Source organism: Gobio gobio (genome assembly GCF_949357685.1).
Source record: "Gobio gobio genome assembly, chromosome: 23".
In the NCBI taxonomy this organism is placed as follows: domain Eukaryota; kingdom Metazoa; phylum Chordata; class Actinopteri; order Cypriniformes; family Gobionidae; genus Gobio; species Gobio gobio.
This window is the reverse complement of record NC_137119.1, coordinates 5,725,173-5,750,094: the sequence shown is the minus strand read 5'-3', so window position 1 is coordinate 5,750,094 and position 24,922 is coordinate 5,725,173. Positions and strand designations below refer to the sequence as shown.

Sequence of the window (24,922 nt, the reverse complement as noted above, 5' to 3'; positions counted from 1 at the left end):
AAAAATTAAACAAAAAAAACCTCGAACCTTATCTTGTTCAGAAAGAATAGTTTTACAAAGATGCAATGGACCAAAACAACTGCATGCCAATCATTCGTAGGGTAGGAGTGACTATCATATTTCTTCCCTTTACTGTAAATGGAAATCTTATTGTTATCGTGAGTCTTATTATTTTCGATGACTTCCTCCATCAGGTCCTATAAAAGGGCAGCGCAGGGATGAGCGAGGAAACCTCAGCATGAGCATCATGAGTGCCTCTCGTCTCTTCTCAGCCCTGCTGCTGCTGGCGTCCACAGCCACAGCCTCACACTTCTACGGAGGCTCAATGACCTTCAGCTCAAAGAGGAATCCTAATGGATCCTATCAGGTGAGACCTTTATTCACAACCTTGAACAGGTGCTTTTCCAATTAGGTGCACTTTTATGTGCCTGGGGATTTTTGTATTTTTTTACATTTTTGTATACACATATATAAAAGCCTTTTATGTATAGATTGTACATCATCTTAAAATATGAAAAGCATTATCATTAAAATAATAGATAACACTTTATAATAACTGCACAATATGAATCATTAGTTAAGCATTGGTAAATAGTTCATTCATAATTTATAAAGCATTAATAGACATTAATAAGCAGTTTGTAAATACAGCTATACATGCTTTGTTCTTGTGTTGAATAATTGTATTTTCATACTTAATTAATGATCAATTTATAATTTCTAAATTAACTCTTTCCCCGCCAAACACAGAATTTTCTCAGCTTTTTGCTCAAAATGTTGCTTTTTTTATGAAACTTACCCATATTCAAATGTTGATAGAAAAAGAATGCATGAAGTTAAATAAAAAATTTTTTTTTTTTTTTAAAGAAGAGGGTCAGCTCTTTCTTTTGATATAGTTCATGCTCAAATATTCATACAACAAAATATTCTATGGGCCATTACATTTTTGTGAAAATGATCAAAAACCCAGGCAGTGGCTGGCAACTTTTTTTTTTAAACTCTGGTGGGGAAAGAGTTAAGTATTACACAATTTACAAACCAGTTAACGGAGATAACTGAGCCTTTATATCTCCTTTGTAAAAGCTTTACGAGGCATAAACAGTCGTCACTTTAGATGAGCTCACTAAAATAGTTAACTGACAACTATAAATGTGTTATAACTACCTGAATTAATCATGAATTACAGTAGGAATACATGTTAATAAAGCATTCATTAACACTATTTCTATATGTCTAAACAATAAGATGTATAAATGTACATTTAGATATTAGTTTATTAATCATTTACTCACACTTTCTAAATGATCTTATGAACCACTGACAACTGGTTAGTAAATAATGTAATACTTCATTTAGAAATGATAAAACATTATAGATATGCTTATAAATCAAGAATAAAACATGTGTAGCTGTATTTATAAACTGCTTATTAATGTCTATTAATGCTTTATAAATGATTAATTAACTATTTACTATTGGTTAACTAATGCTTCATAGTGTGCAGTTATTATAAAGTGTTACATTTTATTCAAATAAATTCAATTCACATTTATTTGCATGGCACATTTCACAATACATATCGTTTCAAAGCAGCTTTACAGAAAATGCTGCGTCTACATTACAATTTAGAGTGATCATTTATCAGAGGTGACTGTGTCCACGTTATGCATTTCAGAAGTGTACATATACAAATCGCACAGTTAGCTAACAATGTATTAATTTAAGGCAGAAACAATGAGCTCATTGAAGCAATGCATGCATGTTGTTAACAAATGATTAGGATTATAGAAAATATATAGAAGCATTTGGTGCACGTTGATTCAGAGTTTGGGTCATCTGAAGTCCTCACAGGTGTTGAAGCATCTCAAGTCTTCATAAGAGGCTGGATCCAAACTGGAGCTTACCTCAGGATGGGAGGTCCCGAGATAAAACAGAAAAGCAAATGGAAAATAATTAGTGTAGCTGCTGTTCATAACATTAAGCAAAGATAATCATGTGCATTTGATCTGATATAACTGGAGTACAAGGTTATGAGACTTAAACTGGGAGAGTCTGAGCCCGGAACATCATCAGGAAGGCTATTCCAGAGTTTAGGAAGCAAATGTGAAAATGCTCTCCCTCCTTTAGTGAACTTAAACATCCTAGGTAGTACCAGAAGTCAAGAGTTTTGTGACTTCCAGTTTTGTGTGTGATAGAAGATCAGTTAAATACACCGGAGCTAAACCATTAAGGGCCTTATAGGTCAGTAGTAGCAATACTTTATAATTGATACAGAACTTAATCAGTGTAGAGATGATAAAAAGAAAAAACCTATAAGAACTCTAGCACCTGCACATTTTGGACTAATTGTAACTTGTTTATTGAGGATGCAGGACAACTAATGCATTTCAGTAATCTAGTCTAGAGGTCATGAATGCATGAACTAACGATGTTTCTGAGGTGGAAGAAGGCTGTTTTCGTAACATATGATTTATGATTTCAAAAGGCAAGTTGCTGTGTAATATAACAACCAGGTCTTTAACTGTAGAGGACATCCTTCTGAATGCAAACTGTATTCTAAGAGATTCTGTGTAGAGCTTTTTGGTCCAATAAATCTGAATTTAATAGAAGAAAATTACAGGTCATCCAATATTTTGAGATTTCATCTGGTCGTGAGTATCATCGGCAAAAGAATGGAAATTAATTCCATGTTTTCTCATAATATTACCAAGTGGCAGCATACAGTATATATCGAGAATAATAGAGGGCCTAACACGGATCCTTGCGGCACTCCATAATTTACTGATGTTATCTAAGATTTTTCCCTGATTAAATAGACAAAATAGTAACAGCCTGATAGGTTTTATGATTATATAATGACAGCTTTATATTATGATCAGTTTTGGAAAATATCAGATAATATTTTAATGCCGTAATTTTGTCTAATTAAGCTAGACAAATATTGTATATTGTGTGTATTTAGGACAGTCGTTTTATTCCACAATGTTTATTATAAAAGTATTCTAGAAAAATTAAGTTTCTACAAACGTATTCTTTCAGGTGGACATCCGCTTCAAGGAGGCCTTTCATGACTGTGATCCATATGATAACTGGAGATGCAGGTCTGGAAACTGTGGCAGTAAAAGTTATGTGAGTGGTCGTGTGGACAGCAGCCCTAATGGTGGCGGCTGGTGCCAGACTGAGGCAGTCATGAAGAGAACCGTCCCCAACAACAGCCCGTTTCAGCTGCAGTAAGCACTTATACAGAGGAATATGGCTTATCTAATTCACCAGCATCTAATAGCGCTGAAGATAATATGCAATTAATGTTTTACACATGAAAAGTCTATGCTTGTGTCAACAGACAAAGCAGTTGCTGCTGGGTGTATAACACAGTCTCAAATAGTGGAAACTGGCAACTTCTCACACATATTGACCTTGGAGTGAGATCTGACACCAATGAGCCCAACAGATCTCCAGTCGCCACCACACTTCCCATTGTCAGGTAAAATCAGTGTCTTCATCAAAAGAGCTTTTTAATGTCCACGTTTTTCTTCAGCGCAGTACTACTGAAACTCCTCATTTTCAGCCTTCTTCTTGAAGAAATGTACAACCTCCGTTCAGACTTTGTTTTTTAAAATCATTTGAAACTTTTAGTTCAATTTATCCTTTTAGGAAGAAAATTCTATACTTTTAGGAATCATTAAAAAAAGATTTCTTTCTGACCTACACTATTAGAGTTTTCAGTGTTCAAAATATAACCAACATATTACAATGATGTCATTGTTTATTTGTATATTGTATATTTAGTAACACTTTACAATATGGGTGCACTAATATGCATTAATTCATGCTTAACTAACGCACAGTTAAAGGGATAGTTCACCCAAAAATGAAAATTAGCCCATAATTTACTCACCCTCAAGTCATCCTAGGTGTATATGACATTCTTCTTTCAGACGAATAAAATCGGAGTTATATTACAAAAGTCCAGGCTAATCCAAGCATTAGAATTGGATTCATAGTTGCTCTGTTTTTGAAGTCCATAAAGGGCATCTGTCTGTCATATAACTGCTCCACGCGGCTCTGAGGTGTTAAAGGTCCCATGGCATGAAATTTTCATTTTATGAGGTATTTCAACATTAATATGAGTTCCCCTAGCCTGAATATTGTCCCCAAGTGGATAGAAATGTTGATCGGTGTAAACCCGAGTTCTGGCTGTCTCTCTCTGCCTTTGAGAAAATGACAGGCCAGACTAGCCAATCCTGAAGCCTCCTGGTTTGACGTCCAAGCAGGAACGGTTTCCTCCCTTTCCCCCGCCCAGAGAATCTGCCACGCCCATGCAAACACTCGAGATCATTAACGTTACTTGTGAACGAGTGAACTGGCAGTTTCTCAGTGTTTGGATGTACAAATGAAAACAGAAGTCTTTTTTCAGTTCCTTCTGATCTGTGATCAGTGATTTCTTATGTGTAGCTAATTATTTATTATTCGTGCACACGCTGCGGCTTCTCTCTCTCCCGACAGAACGGTGTTTTCGTGTTTTCTATCTTGTGAGTCAGTGTTTTGTACGTCCTCGTCGCGTCTATCTGTTCTAAAATGTGCATACAGTCTTTTCTGTTTAACATCAGCAGTAACATCTTTAGAGATAAACCTCACACACGCCGAAGCTCGGCCTTCAACATCCCCGACCCCCAGTACTGCATCTGGCCCACAGCGGAGGCACCAAACGCGGCGTGAGATTAAGCAGAAGGGGGGTAAGCGTGAGGGTATCTGGGCTAGGCTAGCCAGCTTTCCCCACAATAAACTGGATTACATTCGATTACTGCTGTTGTGTCTTTGTTTGCGCTGTGTAAGTTACTCAATGCGCATCACTGACGCTATTCATATGATTGGAACATATCTAGAAATAATGCTTTAATCAAACTTACTAACTCGTTCATCTCGCTGTAATGGTACATTGCATGTGTTACAAAGTTGGTAGAATAATGATGAAGAGGACTCGGTGTGACTGGGACTCGTGTTTATTCAGAACTCTCAGATACAAACACAATAAACTCGCGCTGACAGACAACGCTCTCATAACTCAGTAGTTACTATAAATAACTTTGTTAGCAATCGCTCCGTCTCCGTGATGTCCTGTTCGCGAACGAATCATTCTTTTGAATCGGTTCTTTTTAGTGAACCGAACCAGTTCACCAAATCGGACTGAATCGTTCTAAACGGTTCGCGTCTCGAGTCAGCGCTGATCAATAATTTACTAACTTTCTGACATGAGTGACAGCCCCTCTGACTAGAAATAAACTAATAACCTGAAGTATATTCTAGGAACTACAACAGTTCACCCTGAACTGAGACATGCTGAGAGAACTGATGTGAAGTGAACACAGGTCCATCTGTCTCTGGCAGACTCGTGCCTGCTCGTGCCTCGTTAAACCACGCCCCCTCCGCTCATTTAAAATGCAAAGATGTCAGCCAATCACAACAGTGGGCGTTTTTCCTGAAGTCTCACAGCAGACACGCCTCTTGAAGCAGGGCAGTCAGCCACAGGGCAAACAGCAGTATAGAAAAAATGCCTTTTATTTCTAAATTATGACATTTTATGATGTAAAAATCATACTAACAATATAAGTACACCTCAGGAAACACTATAAAATAATAGAAAAATGCCATGCCATGGGACCTTTAATAAAGGCCCTCTGAAGCGAATCGATGCGTTTGTGTAAGAAAAATATCCATATTTAAAACTTTATCAAGTAAACTTTCGGCCGACCTTCTTCCCTGTTCAATTTATGAAAAAACTGTTGAAAGTTCCCCAGCCGATCGAAAGACTAACGCAACCAGGTCCGCTCGTCATGACGTCACGTACGCATCTTGAGTTTCACTTTCAACATTCAAAACTTTTCCACGGAAGGCGGTGGGCCGAAAGTTTACTTGATAAAGTTTTAAATATGAATATAGTCGATTCGCTTCAGAAGGCCTTTATTAACACCCCAGAGCCACATGGAGCAGTTATTTGATGGAGAGATGCACTTTTTATGGACTTCAAAAACAGAGCAACTATGAATCAAATTCGAATTCTTGGATTAGCCTGGACTTTTGTAATATAACTCCGATTTTATTCGTCTGAAAGAAGAATGTCATATACACCTCGGATGACTTGAGGGTGAGTAAATGATGGGCTAATTTTCATTTTTGGGTGAACTAACCCTTTAATGTATGACTCATGAAGAACTAAACCATTTATTAATGATTACTGCATCAGCAACTAATGAAGATTCTATATGATTAATAGATTAAGTAATATATGAATTGCCTTTTATTAAATATGACAGCATGTATTAATTCCCTAATAACATATTATATTAACTAATAATGTAAATTAAAGGCACATGACTATTAACTAATTGTTAAGTAATATGTTATTGTGGTTCTGGCTTATTTTATGCAATTTTGAATTAGTTAATAGTCAAGTGCCTCAACAAGTAAAGTCATAACATAATGATACCTTTGCAAATCATTAGCTAATGATTCATTAAAGCAGACAATGGGAAGTTGAAATGCATGGCTTTGACCCATTGTAGTAATTAACACATTAATTTACATTATTAGTTAATATAATGTTGTCATGGAATTAATACATGCTGTCATATTTAATTATAGCAATTCATATATTACTTAATCTATTAATCACATAGAATGTTCATTAGTTGCTGATGCAGTAATCATTAATTAATGGTTTAGTTCTTCATGAGTCATACATTAACTTGTGATTATTTGTGCATTAGTTAAGCATGAATTAATGCATATTAGTGCACCCATATTGTAAAGTTTTACCATATATTTCATATAATTTATTATTATGATCCAGTAAAAGTCACCTTAGGACCGGCAGTTGCAATTTTTTTTTTAAACTGCAAAAACGTTTTAGAAAAGTGTAAATGTGTCTTCAGTGTCCAAGTACTTCTTGAAGCCTGCATACCAAGGCTGTGTTCACACTTGTTTGGTTGGATTAAAACAAAAATCCTGGTGCGATTTCTCTGTTAATGCGGTTCATTTGAATAAATGTAAACACTGTCAGAACTGCGTCTCCTCACAGCAGATCTTCATTTGTGTGTGTGATGGAGGGATTCCTACCGCTGTTTTTGACTCCTTTACACATTTTATAAGCTCCTCACAAGTTCTCACCTGGTCAAAATACCATCATATGTATACGAGCACATTTAGCCCAGAAAACAACATTGTTTTGGATGTTCGGTGTCGGGAAATATACATAATAAAAGCTGACTAATCAGGTTGTGAACATATCACTATGCCATGGTATGGTATCTTTAGGTTCGGTGTTAAAATGCCACTGTAAATGCTAAGTGTTTTTTTTTGTTGTTGCTACAAATCAAACTACAAGTGTGAAAACAACTCATTTCAAGATGACTGTTTTTGGATTGTTTCTAGAGTCCCTCAGAACTGCCCCAGGAACTACAATCTTTTGTCCTGCGATACAGATAAGGATCAGGTCAAGTGTAGATATGGTGTTTTATCTGCAAATGAGTGTGGAATGTGCAACCAGCCTACTGGATTCACTTTGGACCAGGTGAGAATAAGCAAGGAATAATGTACAATCATGTTGAGAGCTGATCATTATACAAAAATAAGGAAGTGTTTCCTTTCATTCTTCAACATGTTCTCGGTTGACTTGGTTGCTACTGAATCATTCACTGATTATATTGTTCTTCTTTCCAGAACACATGTACTCTGTCATATAGAAATGCATCATTGCGTGGTGTTTATGCATTTGAGTTGGTCATGGAAGACTATCCAACCCAGAACATCAGTCTAAACTACACTGCCATGGCCGGGGCAGTCAGAACCCCGTTTGTCAATGGATCCTCCAATACACCACTGAGCAAAATACCTCTCCAGTTTGCTTTAGAAGGTACCGTTCAGTGCTGAAACCAGTCTTTTAATTGTGATGCTCTGCCACAACCTTCATGTTATGTTTTGGGTTTAGTGGAGGCTCCGGCACCATCTTGCATTGAGGGTGAATATCTACCTCGGTTCATCCACCCAACACCTCATCACGGAGAACACATACAGGCTCGTGTCAAACAAGAGCTAGAGATCAGAGTACATGCTACGGCAACCTACTCACGGTATGAAGAAAACATCTAAAAGTCTGATCACAGTCAACACTTTTCTCTGAATATGAATATGCAATATATCAAAAGAAATAACTACATTTTGAGCAAAATCACATTTTTGTCAAATACTTTGTCGACTACATACAGATCAGATTCAGAACCCTGATTAACACACAGATGGAGTAGATCGACATTTCATTCTGTAATATTAGACGGTTTTTAATGCAGTTTAATGTTGGTGATCACGTTATTTTACTTGTGCATCTGCTTACATATGATGTTGCTTGTTTCTGCTTCTTCTTCTCATGTATTTTGATGGGGAGATTCTGAACTATTTAGAAGATGCTTACTAATCCCCCCTATCGTATAACAGTGAAAACATGGAAAGCCGGTGTTCTGCTGAATTATGTGACCCTAGAAGGTGCTATATTGAGCTAATCCGATCTACTTCTAATCCCAATCCCAAACCTAATCCTAACCCTACCGTCACTACAGCACCTACTAGGGTCACATAATTTGCTGGGTCACAAAATTCAGCACACCGGAAAATAGGACCCCTTTAATATGCGGACACTACTAATTTCTGTAAATTTGAATATTGTTGTAGACAGTAAAGGACAGTCAAAAAGGTTAAGAACCACTTATCTAAATCCTCACTTTATATATTAAAAAACAGGGTTCAGTTTCTAAACTGATGCATGTGCACCTAATTAGATTTTTTCCCCCCTGATTTTCCAGCATCGTTGATGTGGTCTTTAGTGGACCTCTGAACAGCACAAAGGACAGCACCACCACCGGAGATTATGTCATCAACTGGACACCAACATCAGAGAATTATGGCCAGCACTTTCCAATTTGCTTCGCTGCTGAGGGCGTATATATGTATGATTGCACAGTTAGATTACTTTCATCAAAATGTGCCATATGAAATTAAGCTAATTAATCTTCTCAATATTCTAGGTCTAGAAACTATCAGTCTGAGATGAGGTGTGTAATTGTCGTGGTGGAAGCTGAAGGTATTTACAGCATTTACTCAAATTCTTCTTGACATTTGTGTGTCCTTGAAGCAAAAGGCAATCTACATTCTTACGATTGTTCTTTTCCTGTTCAAGGTCCAAGAGCGCAAGTGACTTGCTCTAGAGACACAATGAGGGTGGTGATAGAAAGAGCCACTATTTCAGGGATCCACGGAGATCACTTGAGGCTGAACAACAATGCTTCCTGTTCAGTTTATTCCAATAACACGCATGTGTTTAAGACTTTCTCTCTAAATGAATGCGGTACCCAAATGGAAGTAAGGAGTTCAACGAGTCTTAAAATACATAAATATTAATAGTTTTCCATTGCATCTAAACTACTTTTATACTTGTTTCTTTGAAGGAGACTGATGAGCATCTCATCTTCAGAAACACAATTGTTACTTTCGATAATCCAAACCTCATCATAACCAGGAAAGATGAGATTGGAATTGAAGTCGTGTGCAAGTACCAGAAGAAGAGCAGCATCACCACAATGTTTAATGCTCACAGGCCAGCGGTCAACATCACTGAGAGAGGCTTCGGCTCATTCAGCTATCAGTTTGAGTTTTATCAGTCTGGCAGTTTCAGAAACATAAAAACCGCCAACTCCTACCCACTGGAGTACAGAGTGGGACAGCCGATCTACATGGAGATCGAACCTGTCAGTTTAGTGCAAAACACTGAGGTCTTCCTTGAGTCCTGTGTTGCTACACCCTATGATAATCCCAATTATCCCATCTCCTATCCCATCATCTCAAATGGGTAAGAATCTAAAAACACTCCACTTCATATGATTTATAAAATGTTGTTTTAATTAAATCAGAAAAGGATTATGTGTGGCATGGGAATCACAGAGTTTGTCAGTAACATACTTGCATTCTACTCTTTTGGCATTAAAAAAAAACTACTGTCAGGATTCACTTTATTGCATATGCATAGTAGGAGTAAATCCAACGCAGAACTTTTCAATCCAATCCTATCCAATTTTTTTTTAACGATGGAAAAGACAGTTGGCGCACCAGGCACATGGTCTAAAAGGGTTGTACTTAGTCTATTAATGAGTCATGGATGTGTTTTGGACTTAACGTGCAACAAACCAATCAGAGTCTCTTCTCCCATTCCCTTTAAAAACTTGAAATATACAAATACAAAATATAGGTGTATTGGCATAAGTTGCCAATAAAACAGTTTTATTGATTGCAATAATGACGAAGCTAATGGGAACGCTGGAAGGAGAAACACAGCATTTTTTCCAGCATTTCAATGTTATTTTTAATGTGATGGCTGAAACATTATTTGTTCATCCTTCTGAGAATGTCCCCATTTCAAGATGTAGGAAATACAACATTTGAATTTAAAAATAAAAGAGACATCAATTACCACTATAACTAAAGTGCACAATAAATCTTTAAATTTACAGTCTGCCAGCTAGTAGTTGCTATGCGAGTAAACCTCACTCCTCTGATCTCAAGAGACGCTCTAGCGACTGATGCTAGAGGTTAAAGCCTTTATCCTTCTTGTTAGAGCGTCCGACTCTCATGCTGACGGACCCGGGTTCAAGTCCCGCTTAGAGGTTCGATCAGGAGGGCTTCCACTGACACTTTTTTTCCCACACAGATGTGTGAAAACTGATGGTCGAATTTAATTTTGCTGAGGAGGAACACTGAGGATGCATCTTTCTTTATGTTGTCTCATGTTAAATAACTGAATTAATGCTAGGCCTGACTATTTAACTGACTATATTCTGGTTATAAACTATTACACTATTGATTCTGTTAAAAGCTACCTGAGGACATCAAAGATACTGACACACCAACAAGTGACATTTGACCAGAGGTTTTCCAGCTGGCTTTCATTATTGTGGAAGTTCTTAAGAACGATCCGTGAATAGGGTCAATTAAGTGAAAAAACGGTATAATGTTGGACACTTCATGCTCTCGACTGTTACAGCTTTAGGAGAGGGAGGAGCTAATAGACACTGATGTTGAATGACAAAATAACCTTATGAAATTCTTACACTGCATTGAGTACACAATGCTATGGATGTTAAATGTTTTTTAAATGCCAAAATGCCCAATGAAATGCTCTGACAGCAGTCTCCAATTTGTCATTGTATGTCAGATGCGGGGTTGATGAAACCGTTAATATCTACACAAGTCACGAGCCCAATGTCAAGTTCAGTATGCAGGCCTTCAAGTTTATTGGACAATATGACCAGGTAAGGATGGACAAAAATAACCCTCACTGAAGAGGCATGCCCTATTTTACTAGAATAATGAAAGTGGATTTTTTGTATTTCCTCTGTAGGTGTTCATCAGCTGCTCCATTATCATATGTGAAGCCAACAATCCCAACACTCGCTGCGCTCAGGGCTGCACCAACGGCTCGGCCATTGCAGTACCCTTACACGTTCACAAAAGAGATGCTCCCTTCCAGAGCGGAAGTCACTTCATCTCCCAGGGACCCCTGCGGCTGAAGAGGAGCGCATCCCTTACTGGTACGTCCTAACTTTACATTGGTAGATTATGTAGATTGTGCAATCAAAAGGCACGGCGTTTTAAATGCTAATGTCCCTTGTTTGTTTCCAGATGCCATCAGTCCAAGCTTGAACCTGAACCTTGTTTTCGTCGCTGGATGTGTCATTGCAGTAGTTGCCATGGTGTGTGGAATGATGATCTACAAATCCAGGGGTTCAAAGGTCAACTACCAACTTTTGAAAGCAGATGAGATTTGATTGGATCAGTTCGAACTACGATCAAACTAGTTAATCAACATATTTTGGTGACATGTATTTCTGTGGTTTCTGCAAAAGATTTTTTCTATACACGTGTAGTAATCGGTGCAGATGGAAAACCAGCATACACTTTCTGTAACTGGATGAGGGATGGATTTTATACTGTAATATTTCACACTTTATTAAGTGTCTCTTTGGGTTTTGTTAAAACATCCCATGTGCTTGCTGTATCCTTCTTTTCACCATTAAATCTCTATAAAAAAGTATACAGCCTACATATTATGACTTCAAACATTAGCTTTAGACTAGTAACTGCTTACATAGCAAAAGCTTTAGGCTAGACATTTTCTGAATATTTGAAATTAGCAGAGGGTCACACTTTCATATTGGGTTGTTCCCTTACTGCTACGACTTAAGCAGTGCCTGGTGGTCATGGTTTTCGTTTTTTATTTGAATTGCCTACACACAATTTCTGAAACTATGGCTTCATTTCTCAAAGAAATACACAGAAAACCAGAACACATCTTTGCAAAAGCAAACACTTAATTCAAAACTATTTTAACTCTCCTAAAAAATGTGTTTTTGCTTAGTAATTTTTTTTTTTTTACAATCATTTTGTCACCAATTTCAGAACCCTAAAGTCATGTTTCAAAACTCTGTAAACAGTATTTGCAGTAATTACAGGCTGTCTAATGTTCAAAACTTTTCATGTTGCATTCATATTTTTAAAAGAAGCCTTGCATTTGCAGAATCATTAGCTCAAATAACTCTATCATGAAAGATCACCCACACACAAAATATCCTAGAGAGAGAATAGTACAGACACAGTGGAATCATTGAACACAATCTGACATTTATTGACGAAATAATCAAATCATAACATAGGTTTTTCAATCAAAGGACAAATAGATAAGAAAAAAAAAAGGAAAACATGACAGTCCAGTAAAATGTCAACCGGAGTGTTCCTTACTGCACTTCTACGTTTCCATCAACCCTCACTGCGTCCCAATTAGCATATTATCCATCCTAAATATTCGAAAATAGAATTAGTATGTCCCAAATCGTAGTATGTTGATCGTAGTATATGGTCTACTATTTCCAGTCAGAATTTGAAGTGCAGATCGACGCACACTCTAACGGCTGATATTGCCCAAAAACCATTGCAAGTTGGACGAGGATTCGATTAGAACTACAAACGTGGATAAAAAGTGTAAAAAAAAACGTCTCAGGTTACAAATGTAACCATTGTTCCCTGAGAACAGGGAACGAGACGCTGCGTCAGCTTGACGCTACGGGGAACGCCTCCAGCGTGACTGGTGCCTGAAATCACAATGAAAAAACTTCAATCCTATTGACTGGCGACAGCCTATGATGTCATCAAGGTGCGACCAGGAAGTATATAAGGGCACCTTGCCAACATGACAGTATCTCATCGTCTGAAGGGACTGTTTTCGGCAGGTAGGCCCTGCGGCATGGCACAGCGACGCAGCGTCTCGTTCCCTGTTCTCAGGGAACAATGGTTACATTCGTAACCTGAGACGTTCCCTTTCGAAAGGGAACTCGCGCTGCGTCAGCTTGACGCTACGGGGAACGATATACCAACGCCGCCATGCCGACGGGAGTGCATGCCCACTGGCAGTGACAACTGTCAAGACAAGCAGATTCTACTGAGATGCCTGAACCACTCCCCTTCTGGTCACATTAGGCTGTCAGTGACAGCGCTCCCTACGGTCATAGCCCAAGCTATCGCCCAAGAAGGAACCTTCACACACATGAGGTCCTTCCCAGGCCCTGCTCGAAGGCCTGGAACCACCCATTCGACTTAGAAGGGGTTCCTTTAAGGGAACGTGGCAAGGGAACTACGAGGGAACCCTATGCCAGTCACTATTCGGGAGGTTCTCACCGAATGCCACCAGGGAGACCTGACCAGGTGACCCAGTCTGTTATGGGACACGTAATACGGTCAACCCTGTCTGTACAGTACAGAGCCTCTGGTACTCGCATCCGAAGAGGCATCCCGCTAGGGTGCTGCAAGAAAGGCAGTGACATCCACTAGCCGGATCTCAGAGACGGGTTATCCCGGAGAGCAGCTCTCAGCGAAGTGCTATATAACCCTTGCTAGCGAGGGGAGTTTAGCCGCTCGATCCTCGGATCTACCAAGCACCTACTTTAAAACGTGCTTAGGAGGCCAGAGGCCTTACAGGCTGATTATGCCAGGGAGGCCCCGAGGGGCCTACAACCCTTAACCAGCGCCAAGCGGCAGTAAGCTCATAGTAGACCCTCATTCGAGAGGAGCTCATAAGCCTGCCTGGTAGGTAGCCATGCCGTAGGCAAACTATGAAAGTCCCCTCCCGTGGGGACCGCATAGCAGCAGTAACGTCTCGTCATGCTAGGGTAAGAACACCGCCTCCAGGTCTCGCGAACGGCCAGAGACCGGCGCCTGATAGCGGGTGGCCACTAGCTGTCAGCATAAAGCCAGTTGTGTGTTCCCGCCTGGGGAACTCGTCCCCCAGGGAGGCCGAGAGAGGCCTCCACCTGGTAACCTGATAGACCGCTTGCGCATCCGCAGTAGCGCTCATCCTCAGGAAGGCCAAACGGGCCTGATACCTGATCGCAGTCGTGCTTGCCCTCGAGGTAGCTGGGAAGACCAGGGACTCGCTTATCAGGGAGGCCAAGCAGGCCTACCAACTGCAAAGACACCGGGCACTCACAGCCTAGCTGAATGTGCTACTCGTAGCACTTCAGGCTCACCACAGCGGCTGGGGACCGGGAGCTCGCTCTCAGGGAGGTACCATGCCTACCATCTGACAGCAGAACGTGCCGCTCACAGCACTTCATGCTCACCACAGCGGCCGGGGAGCCGGCCTCTGCTCAGTGACTGGACCCCTCCAGAAAACCACGAGACCAGAGCGTGCCCTCAGAGGAGGCCACGTGGGCCTACTACTCCAAGCGAATCCCTTCAGGGAAGCCCGTGCAGCTTTTCCTGATAGCAGCCCATGCTACGCTCCGTTACCGAAACTGGGGACCAGGGAACGATTCCAGGGAGGCGCAATGCCTCCACCTAGTAGCAGAACATGCCGTCCGTAGCGCTTCGCTACGCTTTCTCCCTCCAAGGGGGTCACTCAGGGAGGCCGGATGAGGCCTACTACCTCCTAGCACTCGTGCTAGTCATACAGTGACTGGGGCCCAGGAACGCCATCCGCAGAGGAGGTCGAGTGAGCCTGCTTCCCCACAGCAGGCCCATAGGGAGGCCCGGTAGGGCCTACCACCTATTTAGCAGCTCGTACCAGCCGTCGAGGGACATAATGCCTATGGTGCCCCCTCGGGGGAGACCAGGCAGCGCCTGCTGACCACAGCAGGCTCTCAGGGAGGCCGAACAGGGCCTAGCTCCTGAGCGAAGGTAACCCAGACCGGGAGCCTACCCCTCAGGGAGGCCTGGCAGGACCTATCCCCCGAATAGGGGGTCTGCAGATTCCAAGGATCCTGCCGAGACTTTAAGAAGGCTGGCTGCTGCTACCTGGGCTGACGGCAGCTGTCTGCTGCTGACGAAGGCCTGGAAATCCAGTTAACACCTGGGGACTCATCCCCAGGGCCAAATGACGGGTCACTGCTGACGTCGACACCAGTGGAGAAGAGCCTCCGAGGCCCACTCGTGGGCCATGGTGTCGGGACTTTCCTGCAAGGAGGCCGGTTAACGCCTACTACCTGTCCTGAAGTCCAGCTGCCCAGACTGCCCAAGCTGGCTACTAACAACCAGCTGGCTCCTACGCCCGCACCTGGGGCTGGCTCCATCCCAGAGGCAGCTAGGGACAACTTGCATCGCCGTGTCCTAGGGCCCCCAGGACGGCGCAGTCTCTCGGGCAGTGCCTACAAACATGGACCTAATCACATTGCCAACAGCAGTGTACTCAGCGGAAGTGCTTAAACAAAGACCCTCTAAAGCGAGGGGAGTACAACTTACGTCACCTGCATAGGGGCGGCTGCCTATTTCTTTCCATGCAGCGGCCAACACAAGTGCGAGGGCGTCAGCCATTGGCAATGCTCGGGCCTCAGGGGAGCATCCGACCAGAACCGTACAGACAGAAGGATTATCCGATGTTCAGCTCGACCCGGGCCCTAAAGGAGGTGGAGCAGAGACATAAAGCAAGGGAACAATATCACAGAAATGTGAAATCCACCGGCCGTACCATCCTCCAGGAAGAGGCCGGGGGCCGCCAGCAGATGGCAGCCACCAAGCTCCGAAAGGCGGAAACAGCAGATAAAGTCTAGTCGCAAACCGGCGAAAGACGCTTAATTCCACCCCACGACCACTGGCAAAGTCGCTGTCTCCTGCAACACCTCGTCTGCATTACACGTGACCCCAGAACGCAGAGAAGGGGGCGGGCCTTGGCCGGACGACTCTGTAACAGAGGAGGCTGAAACAAGGATGCATAAACAATGCCATGTTCTTGAATAAAAAGACAGGCCAGGGGCGAACATCTTCATTAAAAGGGAACGCCCCCATCCTTGACAAAGCCTAGGCCAAGTGGTGCGACATAAGTCCGCACTAGATCTACTCAGGGCCTGGGAAAGAAATATTATCACCTCTAATATTACACAATGAGGCCCCAAAAACCCTTTTCCCAAAGCCCCGCAGAGCTGGGCGCAGATCTCACTACAGCTCGTGCGTTAGTGCATACCCGGTCTTCAGCTACTTCCCACTTTTACGCTAGGAAAAACACAGCTCGCCTCTTACACTACAAGCCCTCGGGCAAGAGCGCGATTCAGTTACCCACATAGTGGGGGAAAACATAGCACGGAGAGGCAGCAGACTCTACTAGCAGAAAGTGAGGTATTCACACACAACCACATAATGTTGCAAAGAAGATCGTTCTTAGCTTACTCACGGGGAGCTGCAGGCCCTGCGAAGATCCAGCGGCGATCCAAATTTCCCCAGAAACCCTCTCAGGCGAGCGAAGGTATAGGAGTTCTGAAAAACATAGTTTTGAAAATGTTTCACCCTCAGAGAGGGGGACTCACCGATCGCTCCCAGCGGTGCTTCCAGCCAGCCATAAGGCTAGTATCCGCCCGCCATCCTGAGGGGGGCGCTTTCCAAACAAGCCAGGCGAGCCGGCAGAATCTTACATTTTCTGCTCATCATAGGCCACCGGCCTGATGTAAAAGCGCCCGGGGGAAAAACCAGAGGAAGGGAAAAAAGGCAGCGTTCATCTCCGCGCTCCTCGGGGGGTGGAGTCTGCTGCCTGTGCTGGTTCCGGTTACCAGCCCCGGCTTCCTTCCTCTTCCTGTCGCGGGTGTCCCGCCTCCCCTGCGCCCCGGTCCTCCGCGGCGGGGCGCACGAGAGGCGACGCTGGCTCGCTATTCCCGTCTCCAGCCCTCAGACTGGGACGGGCCGGGGACACCCGACTGCCTGGGCGCGGTCCCGGACCTCAGCGGAATGCATTTCTCCTGAATGCCGCCGAGCGCGCCTTCGCCTCTCCGAACTTTCCCACCACCGCCTCTACGGAGGTGCCAAAAAGTTCAGACGGCGAAACCGGGGCATCAGGGAGAAAGGATTTTTTTTTTTTTTCTCTTCTCCCCGATGTCCAAACGGTTTAACCACAGATGTCTCTCCGTGGCCACCCTCGCCGCCATCGGCGCTATCTGTACGGTGGCCCGGAGAGCAAAAACCGCGGTCCGGCGCGACTCGACTACCGCCTCAGGGGGTCCCTCCCCCCTGATCGAGGTCCCTCAGCAGGTACGCCTGCAACACAGCTGTGGTGTGCAAAGCCGCTGCAGCGCGACCCACTGACATGTACGCCCTGCCATTCAGGCGTTTAGACCGGCAGGGTGGGAGCCACAGTGTCGCCGGCCGCCCAGAGGCGAGATAAACATAACATCTCGTCCACGGGCGGCATCGACACATACCCAGCCAGGCAGTCCCCCGACATCAGCGACATCTAGCTCGCAGATGTCGACATATGCGGGGCTGAGTATGGTTTCTTCCATTCCCTCGAGATCTGCTGATGGAGATCTGGAAAGAATGGAAGACTCCCAGGAGTTGGGAGGTCATGGGCGGAGAGAAACCGATCGTCCGAACTGTTTGGACGCTCAGCCTTTCTCCTCACGCGCCGCAAAGGCAGCTGCAGTCTACCCGCAGCGCGTTCCATGACTTCCAGCAACTCCCCGTACATGGGACAGGATGGTTAGAAAGCTTCAGCATTTTTAACTGACTCACCCAACCTCTGCTCGAGCCTCTCGCGATCTGGATCGTCCTCAAGAACCATAACTGTCTCCAAGCGACGAGCCAGATCCATCTGGAAAGCGCATTTCAGACGCCGCTCAGCCTCAGCTTGAGCGTGGTCTTTCCCAGATGCTGAAACCTCTCCCCTCAAGAAGAGGTCCAGCCGAGTTGCATGCTCTTCTCCCAGACAGTAAACACAAAGTGTGTGTGTAACCAAAGCGCAAGCTACACATTCAAAACACACTTGTGCAGAAGTGGCCTCAGCACACTTCATTGTTATCCTTCTTGAAGACGTTTCACGTGAAGACAGGCAAAACAGTCCCTGAAGACGAAGAGATACTGTCATGTTGGCAAGGTGCCCTTATATACTTCCTGGTCGCACCTTGATGACATCATAGGCTGTCGCCGGTCAATAGGATTGAAGTTTTTTCATTGTGATTTCAGGCACCAGTCACGCTGGAGGCGTTCCCCGTAGCATCAAGCTGACGCAGCGCGAGTTCCCTTTCGAAAGGGAACTACAAACATGACGGATGTGCGAGTCCGATGGTTAAGCAGAGAAGTTTAGATTAAGGGGCTTGAGTGATTTATCAGTATTTAACCTGACAAAAAGATATTTATTATTTAATGTTATCCACAATATATTTGACATTACATTACATTGTGAACTTTTGTAATGATACGTTTGGCCATTAACTTTTACATGCATCATTATATTTAAATTGCCAACACATGAGAGGAGTATCTGCATTAAAGACCCACGAATGGCAGATCAACGTGCTACAACGAAACTGAATGTGGAGGATTTTAAGGACAGGCTCCAGAAAGGAGCAGAATCTCATTGAGCCCCATGTTAAAATGCCCAACTTTACAGCAGAAAAAAAACATGTTTACAGTCAGGTACAAATTGTGGTTCTCTTACGAGAGGTTCTCTCGTATTGCGTAAGTTCCTTACGCTACGGGAAAGTATTCTTTCTTCGAGATTTCTGAAAAACCCAAAATTATCCTTAATTTTGTAACATTGTCAACGCAGTGCGGCAGCCTGGCAGACCATAGCAGGCTATTCCAGCGTGCTATTGGCTGCTCTGCTGGCAACTGCAGCAGCCTATCGGTGAGCCCGCGTGACGTGGCGACCAATGAGGGCGCTTCGCGCCCACCTGGCTTCATTTGCCTACAGGTGGGGCGTGGCCACGTGTATATAAGCAGGGCTCACGGGCTGCATATTCGATTTTCTTTTCTTCAGCGAAGCCCTTCGCATCGCTGGATCTGGAACCCGCCGCCGTGAACGCGCAGACAAGCAAGCAGAGGACAGCGCCTGAGGAAGCCGGCAGCATCGCGCCACCTTCAGCCTTCCGTGCCTGCTCTGCTATCCGGCAGCCCCATATCCTTTTACGCTCAAAGTGTTGTCGCCGCTGCGTCACACTTTTCACAAAAAGAGCCGAGCGTTGATACAAATGTCTCGTTCCACCTGCGGCTCGTGTCACGCGCAGCTCAGCTCCGGGGACCGCCATGTGATCTGCGCTCTCTGCCTGGGCCGTGATCACGCCGCCGCCGCACTCCTCGCTGGCGGATGCCAAGAGTGCGAAGAACTGACGATGTCGACCCTGCGGGCTCGACTCGTCCTGTTCGAAGATGATATCCCTCCAGTCCCTGCCACGCCGCGCAGAAAGAAGCGCCGCTCGCAGCGGACTCCGGAGTTCGCCGAGAGAAGCTCGCCGGAACCTTTCCCGCCCGCTTCACTCTCGCCTTCCCCGCCCCCACCCCAGGCCGCCATTTCTGTTGCCGCCTCCGGGGATGAGGCGGATGCGGCCGCGGAACGCGCCGACAGCTGCTCCATCATGGCTTCCGACAGCGAGGACTGGTCTTCCGCGACCTCTTCAGTCCGGGGCTCCGGACGCTCTCGAGCAGGTGAGGACGCCGAACTTTTGCGCCTTCTCACCCGGGCTGTCGAGCAGCTAGGCCTCGAATGGGCCCCGCCCAAGGTGGCAGCGCCGAACCGACTTGACGGATGCTTCCTAAACAGTCGCCGCCGTGCGCCCACCTCCAGGACTGCACCTTTTCTGCCAGAGCTTCACGAGGAGCTCGCAAAGTCCTGGAACGCGCCATTCTCCGCGAGGGTCTCGTCTCAGGCTTCTTCGACGCTCTCACAAGTTGACGGCGCGGCTGAGAAAGGCTACAACGCTATCCCTCCGGTGGAAGAGGCGGTCGCAGCGCACCTTTGCCCGCCTTCTGGTTGGCGCTCAAAGGCTGCCCTCCCGTCTAAGGCCTGCAGAGTGACGTCATCGCTGATCGGCCGCGCTTTCGCTGCCTCCGGTCAAGCTGCGTCCGCTCTGCACTCTATGGCCGTGCTGCAAATCCTCCAAGCTAATCTCCTCCGCGACCTGGACGAGAAATGCTGTGACGCTGAGTTAATCACGGATTTGCGAAGCGCGACGGATCTCTCCCTTCGCGCCACCAAGACTGCAGCACAGGCCCTCGGACGCTCTATGGCCTCCCTCACGGTAGCTGAGCGCCACCTCTGGCTCACGCTCGCGGACATGCGAGAAACAGAGCGCGCGGCCTTCCTAAACGCCCCGCTCTCTCCGTCTGGGCTTTTCGGACCAGCGGTCAAGGGGATCGTCGACCGTTTCTCCGAAGTGCAGAAAACGACGCAGGCCATGAACCTTTTCCTGCCTCGACGCCCCGGCGCTAGCAATAGCTCCGCTGCTCGCCGTCCTCGTGACCAGCCAGCAACGAGCTCTGCGCAGCGCCCAGCGCGGCCCCCTTCGTCTCAGAGAAGACCGAGCGGCCGCCCCAGATCGCGCTCTTCCAGCCGTGGTAAGCCGCCTCCACCTCGGGGCCCCCGGCCTAAGATCACGCTGAAGCCCGAGCCTCCAAAGTCCTCCTAGCAAGAGGCGAGAAACGACGGTTAAGTCCCGCCGCGGCCGGACCACCGTCAAAACTCTTTTTCCTGTCAGCCCCCACCACTGTGGCTGCTGCAGATGGATTTCACGCAGCCAACGAGCCGGCAAAAATGCCTTCTCGCCTGTCAATAACCGCCGTTTTTACGGCGAACCAGAGAAATCACAAAAGTTGCATTATTTCTGGTCGCACGGCTCGCGCCGTATGTGTTTCAAATGCAGTAAATGTGCCCACTTTTCTGTGTTCACCCCTGCACACAAGCACTATAAACCCTGTGTCCCCCACTCACATAAAGCGGCCACCGGCCGCTCGAGTGCTAGAGTTAGGTCACGTGTCCGCTTGTTTGCGTCCACGACTAACCACCACACGCGCTGTCACACAGCCACTCTTAACCGGTCATGTTCCACGCGTAAGAGTTGTGCCCGCTCAAACGCGCTCACACATTTTCGCGAACATTATGCCTCAGGCGCCACGCGCCGCGCCACACACCATTTGTTTTCCGCCCAGGGTGGCCGGAGCGATGAGTGTAGGGCCGCACACAAGCCACTCCCCGCTCGAAGCGGCAGAGATGCAGTGTGTAGGGCGGCCAGCCATCGCGAGCGATCGGCTGGCCCACAGCACAGAGAGCGCGCGCACTGCGCCCGCCCCTCCTATACAGGCCGTCAAACCCGCGAAGCGCGGCGTTTCGAGCCCGGAGGCCGTTCTATCCCGTGTGGCGCACGCGAGAGCGTGGGAAGCCATTCTGGGTGTATCAGAATGGGTGCTGAAAACAGTGAAGCACGGGTACACTCTGCAGTTTGCTCGCCGCCCTCCGCGCTTCTGTGCGCGTACAGAGACGAGAGTGAGCGAGGAAGTAGCACATCTACTTCGAGCAGAAATAGCCACGCTGCTGTGCAAAGGGGCTATAGAACCGGTTCCCCACTCTATGAGCGAGTCAGGTTTTTACAGCCGGTATTTTCTCGTGCCAAAAAGGGATGGGTCGCTCAGACCGATTCTGGATCTGAGGCGTCTGAACAAAGCTCTTATGAAAAGATCGTTCAAGATGCTCACGACCAAGCAGATCCTCGCGCATATTCGCCCGAGAGACTGGCTAATCTCCCTAGATTTGAAAGATGCATATTTTCAAATCAAGATAATGCCGCGTCACAGGCCATTCTTACGATTCGCCTTCGACGGCCAGGCTTATCAATACACCGTCCTTCCGTTCGGCCTGTCACTAGCACCCCGTACATTTACGAAGTGCATGGACGCGGCCCTCGCTCCTCTGAGAAATCGAGGGATGCGAGTATTGAACTATCTGGACGATTGGCTCATCCTGGCGCAGTCGGAGGCCGAGCTCCTCGCCCACAGGGCAATGCTGCTCAGCCATCTGGACAGCCTAGGGCTCACGGTCAATTGGACCAAGAGCTCATTAGTGCCCACGCAATCAACCTCATTTCTGGGTTTGAATCTGGACACTGTGGCAATGTCAGCCCGCCTGTCACCCCATCGCGCGCGCCAAGTTCGGCGCATGGCTGCGTACTTTCGGCCGGGCAAAATCGCACCTCTCAAGCTGTTTCAGAGGATGCTGGGACGTATGGCCTCAGCTGCAGCTGCGCTCCAGCTGGGCTTAATGCGCATGCGCCCGCTGCAATGCTGGTTAAACGCCCGAGTGCCTCACAGGGCCTGGGCGTCCGGTGGCTTCAGGATCAGAGTGACTCAGGGCTGCGTGTCAGCCCTAGAGCCCTGGTTAGTAGCCGACTGGTACCAGAGGGGAGTGACGATGGGAGCCATCTCACACCGCAAGGTCATCTCGACGGACGCCTCCACCACGGGTTGGGGCGCCGTTTTCGAGGGCAGATCAGCCTCGGGCCTTTGGTCGAGCGAGGAAAAACTCCTACACATAAACTGTTTGGAGATGATAGCGGTAGAGAACGCGCTCAAGCAGTTTCTCCCGCTTATACGAGGACACCATGTGTTAGTCCGGTCGGACAACACCACAGTGGTGTCCTACGTGAACCGGCAGGGCGGTGTCAGGTCCAGAGGTCTGGGCAAACTGACAGAACGCCTGCTCGTGTGGGCACACAGCTCGCTGCGCTCGTTGAGAGCTGCGCACGTGCCGGGCCACCTCAATGTGGGTCCGGACAAGCTGTCCAGGGGCCTCATTCTCCCAGGAGAATGGTCCCTGCACCCCCAGACAGTCCAGCTGGTATGGCGCCTGTTCGGCAGAGCGGAGCTCGACCTCTTTGCAACAAAAGAGAACGCCCGCTGCCCGACGTTTCTATCCAAAAGCGAGGATGCGCTGTCCCAAACTTGGCCCAGCCTCCCGCTGTATGCTTTCCCGCCGATCTCCCTATTGCCTCAGGTCATAGCGAAAATCAGGGAAACGCGCCGTCCGGTGCTCCTTATAGCACCGCGCTGGGAGAACCAGATTTGGTACCCAGAGCTGGTGAAGCTGTCGCACTCACCCCCCTGGCCAGTTCCGCTGAGAGCAGACCTTCTCTCTCAAGCAGGAGGGTCAGTTTGGCATCCCCATCCAGAGCGATGGTCTCTGCATGTATGGGTGACCAACGGATACCCGTTGACCTGCCCGAAGGGGTTATGAACACGATTTCACACTCTAGAGCCCCCTCGACGAGGCGGTTATATAGTTCTAAGTGGTCGGTGTTCACTGAGTGGTGTGTTTCCAAGGGATTGGACCCACAGCAATGTGGAGTCCAGCGGGTGCTCTCCTTCCTCCAAGAGCTTTTGGAATTGGGCAGGTCCCCTTCCACGCTCAAAGTGTATGTGGCGGCTATAGCAGCGTTCGCTCAGACGACGCTAGGTAGCACGCTAGGAAGGAACGAGCTCATCGTCCGTTTCCTCAGAGGAGCCAGACGGATGAATCCCCCGCGGCCCCAGTCGGTTCCTATATGGGATCTGGCCTTGGTCCTAGAGGCCCTGAAGGCTCATCCCTTTGAACCGCTCGAGACTGTGGAACCAAGGTTCCTTTCGCTAAAAACCGCGTTTCTGATAGCTCTGGCTTCAGTGAAACGCGTGGGGGATCTACACGCGCTCTCAGTGAGCCCGACGTGTATGGAGTTCGGTCCTAATGACTCTAAGGTCATTCTCAGACCGAGGCATGGTTATGTCCCCAAAGCGATCGGCACTCCCTTCAGGGCGCAGATTATCTCCCTCTCGGCTCTGCCAGCATCCGATGAGGGGGACGGTGGCAATTTCCTCTGCCCTGTCAGGGCATTGAGGGTTTATGTCACACGCTCCGCCGCCTTCAGGCGTTCTGAGCAGCTATTTGTTTCGTTTGGTGGGCGCACTAAAGGTCTCGCCTCCTCGAAACAGACCCTGTCCAGGTGGATAGTGGACGCGATTGCAACTGCATACGCTTCCAAACACCTGCAGTGCCCACTAGGTGTCAGAGCACACTCCACCAGAGGCATGGCCTCTTCGTGGGCTTGGGCCAGAGGGATTTCCATCCACGATATCTGTATGGCGGCAGGCTGGGCCTCCCCGTCTACGTTCGTGAGATTTTACAATCTGGAAGTTCCTGCCTTACAGGCGAAAGTGTTATCAGTTCAATAGGGCCGTTGGTTCTGCCCAGTGATTCTGCGCAGACATAGCTCACATACTGGTAGTAAGTTCGGTACTAGGCTCATGTGAATTTGAAGGAGACCGGCGGTGCCGTTCCCTCATTTACGAGACGAGCTGTTGTGAGTTTGAAGGTGACCGGCGGTGCCGTTACCTCACTCATATAACAAGATATTGTGAATTTGAAGGCGACCGGCGTTGCCGCTCCCTCATTCATGAGACAAGGTGTGGTGAATTTGAAGGAGACCGGCAGGTGCCGTTCCCTCATTCATGGGACAGGGTGTTGTAACCACCCGTCGTAAACCACCCGTCAGTTCGAATGAAGTGTCTGTATATGTGGTGGCCCGTTTTCCTTACCGGCCACCCTGCCCGA

The 24,922-nt window shown here is 46.7% G+C and overlaps 1 protein-coding gene across 1 annotated transcript; it reads left to right on the top strand.

The window, feature by feature from the left end:
• Nucleotides 1-234: 234 nt before the first annotated feature.
• Nucleotides 235-12,127, top strand: LOC307119649 (uncharacterized protein). The gene is made up of 13 exons (XM_079806046.1): nucleotides 235-367; nucleotides 3,040-3,230; nucleotides 3,344-3,484; nucleotides 7,432-7,570; nucleotides 7,720-7,912; nucleotides 7,988-8,129; nucleotides 8,856-8,999; nucleotides 9,078-9,133; nucleotides 9,230-9,411; nucleotides 9,498-9,898; nucleotides 11,258-11,354; nucleotides 11,444-11,633; nucleotides 11,725-12,127. Exons 1-13 carry the CDS (start codon nucleotides 239-241, stop codon nucleotides 11,868-11,870), a joined length of 2,151 nt encoding a protein of 716 aa, XP_079662172.1. The 5' UTR covers nucleotides 235-238; the 3' UTR covers nucleotides 11,871-12,127.
• Nucleotides 12,128-24,922: the final 12,795 nt, after the last annotated feature.

Coding starts and splice junctions, on each gene's coding strand:
- LOC307119649 (XM_079806046.1), top strand. CDS start 239: ATGAGCATCATGAGTGCCTCTCGTCTCTTCTCAGCCCTGCTGCTGCTG. Junction 368..3,039: donor ATCCTAATGGATCCTATCAG/GTGAGACCTTTA, acceptor GTATTCTTTCAG/GTGGACATCCGCTTCAAGGA. Junction 9,134..9,229: donor TGTCGTGGTGGAAGCTGAAG/GTATTTACAGCA, acceptor TTCCTGTTCAAG/GTCCAAGAGCGCAAGTGACT.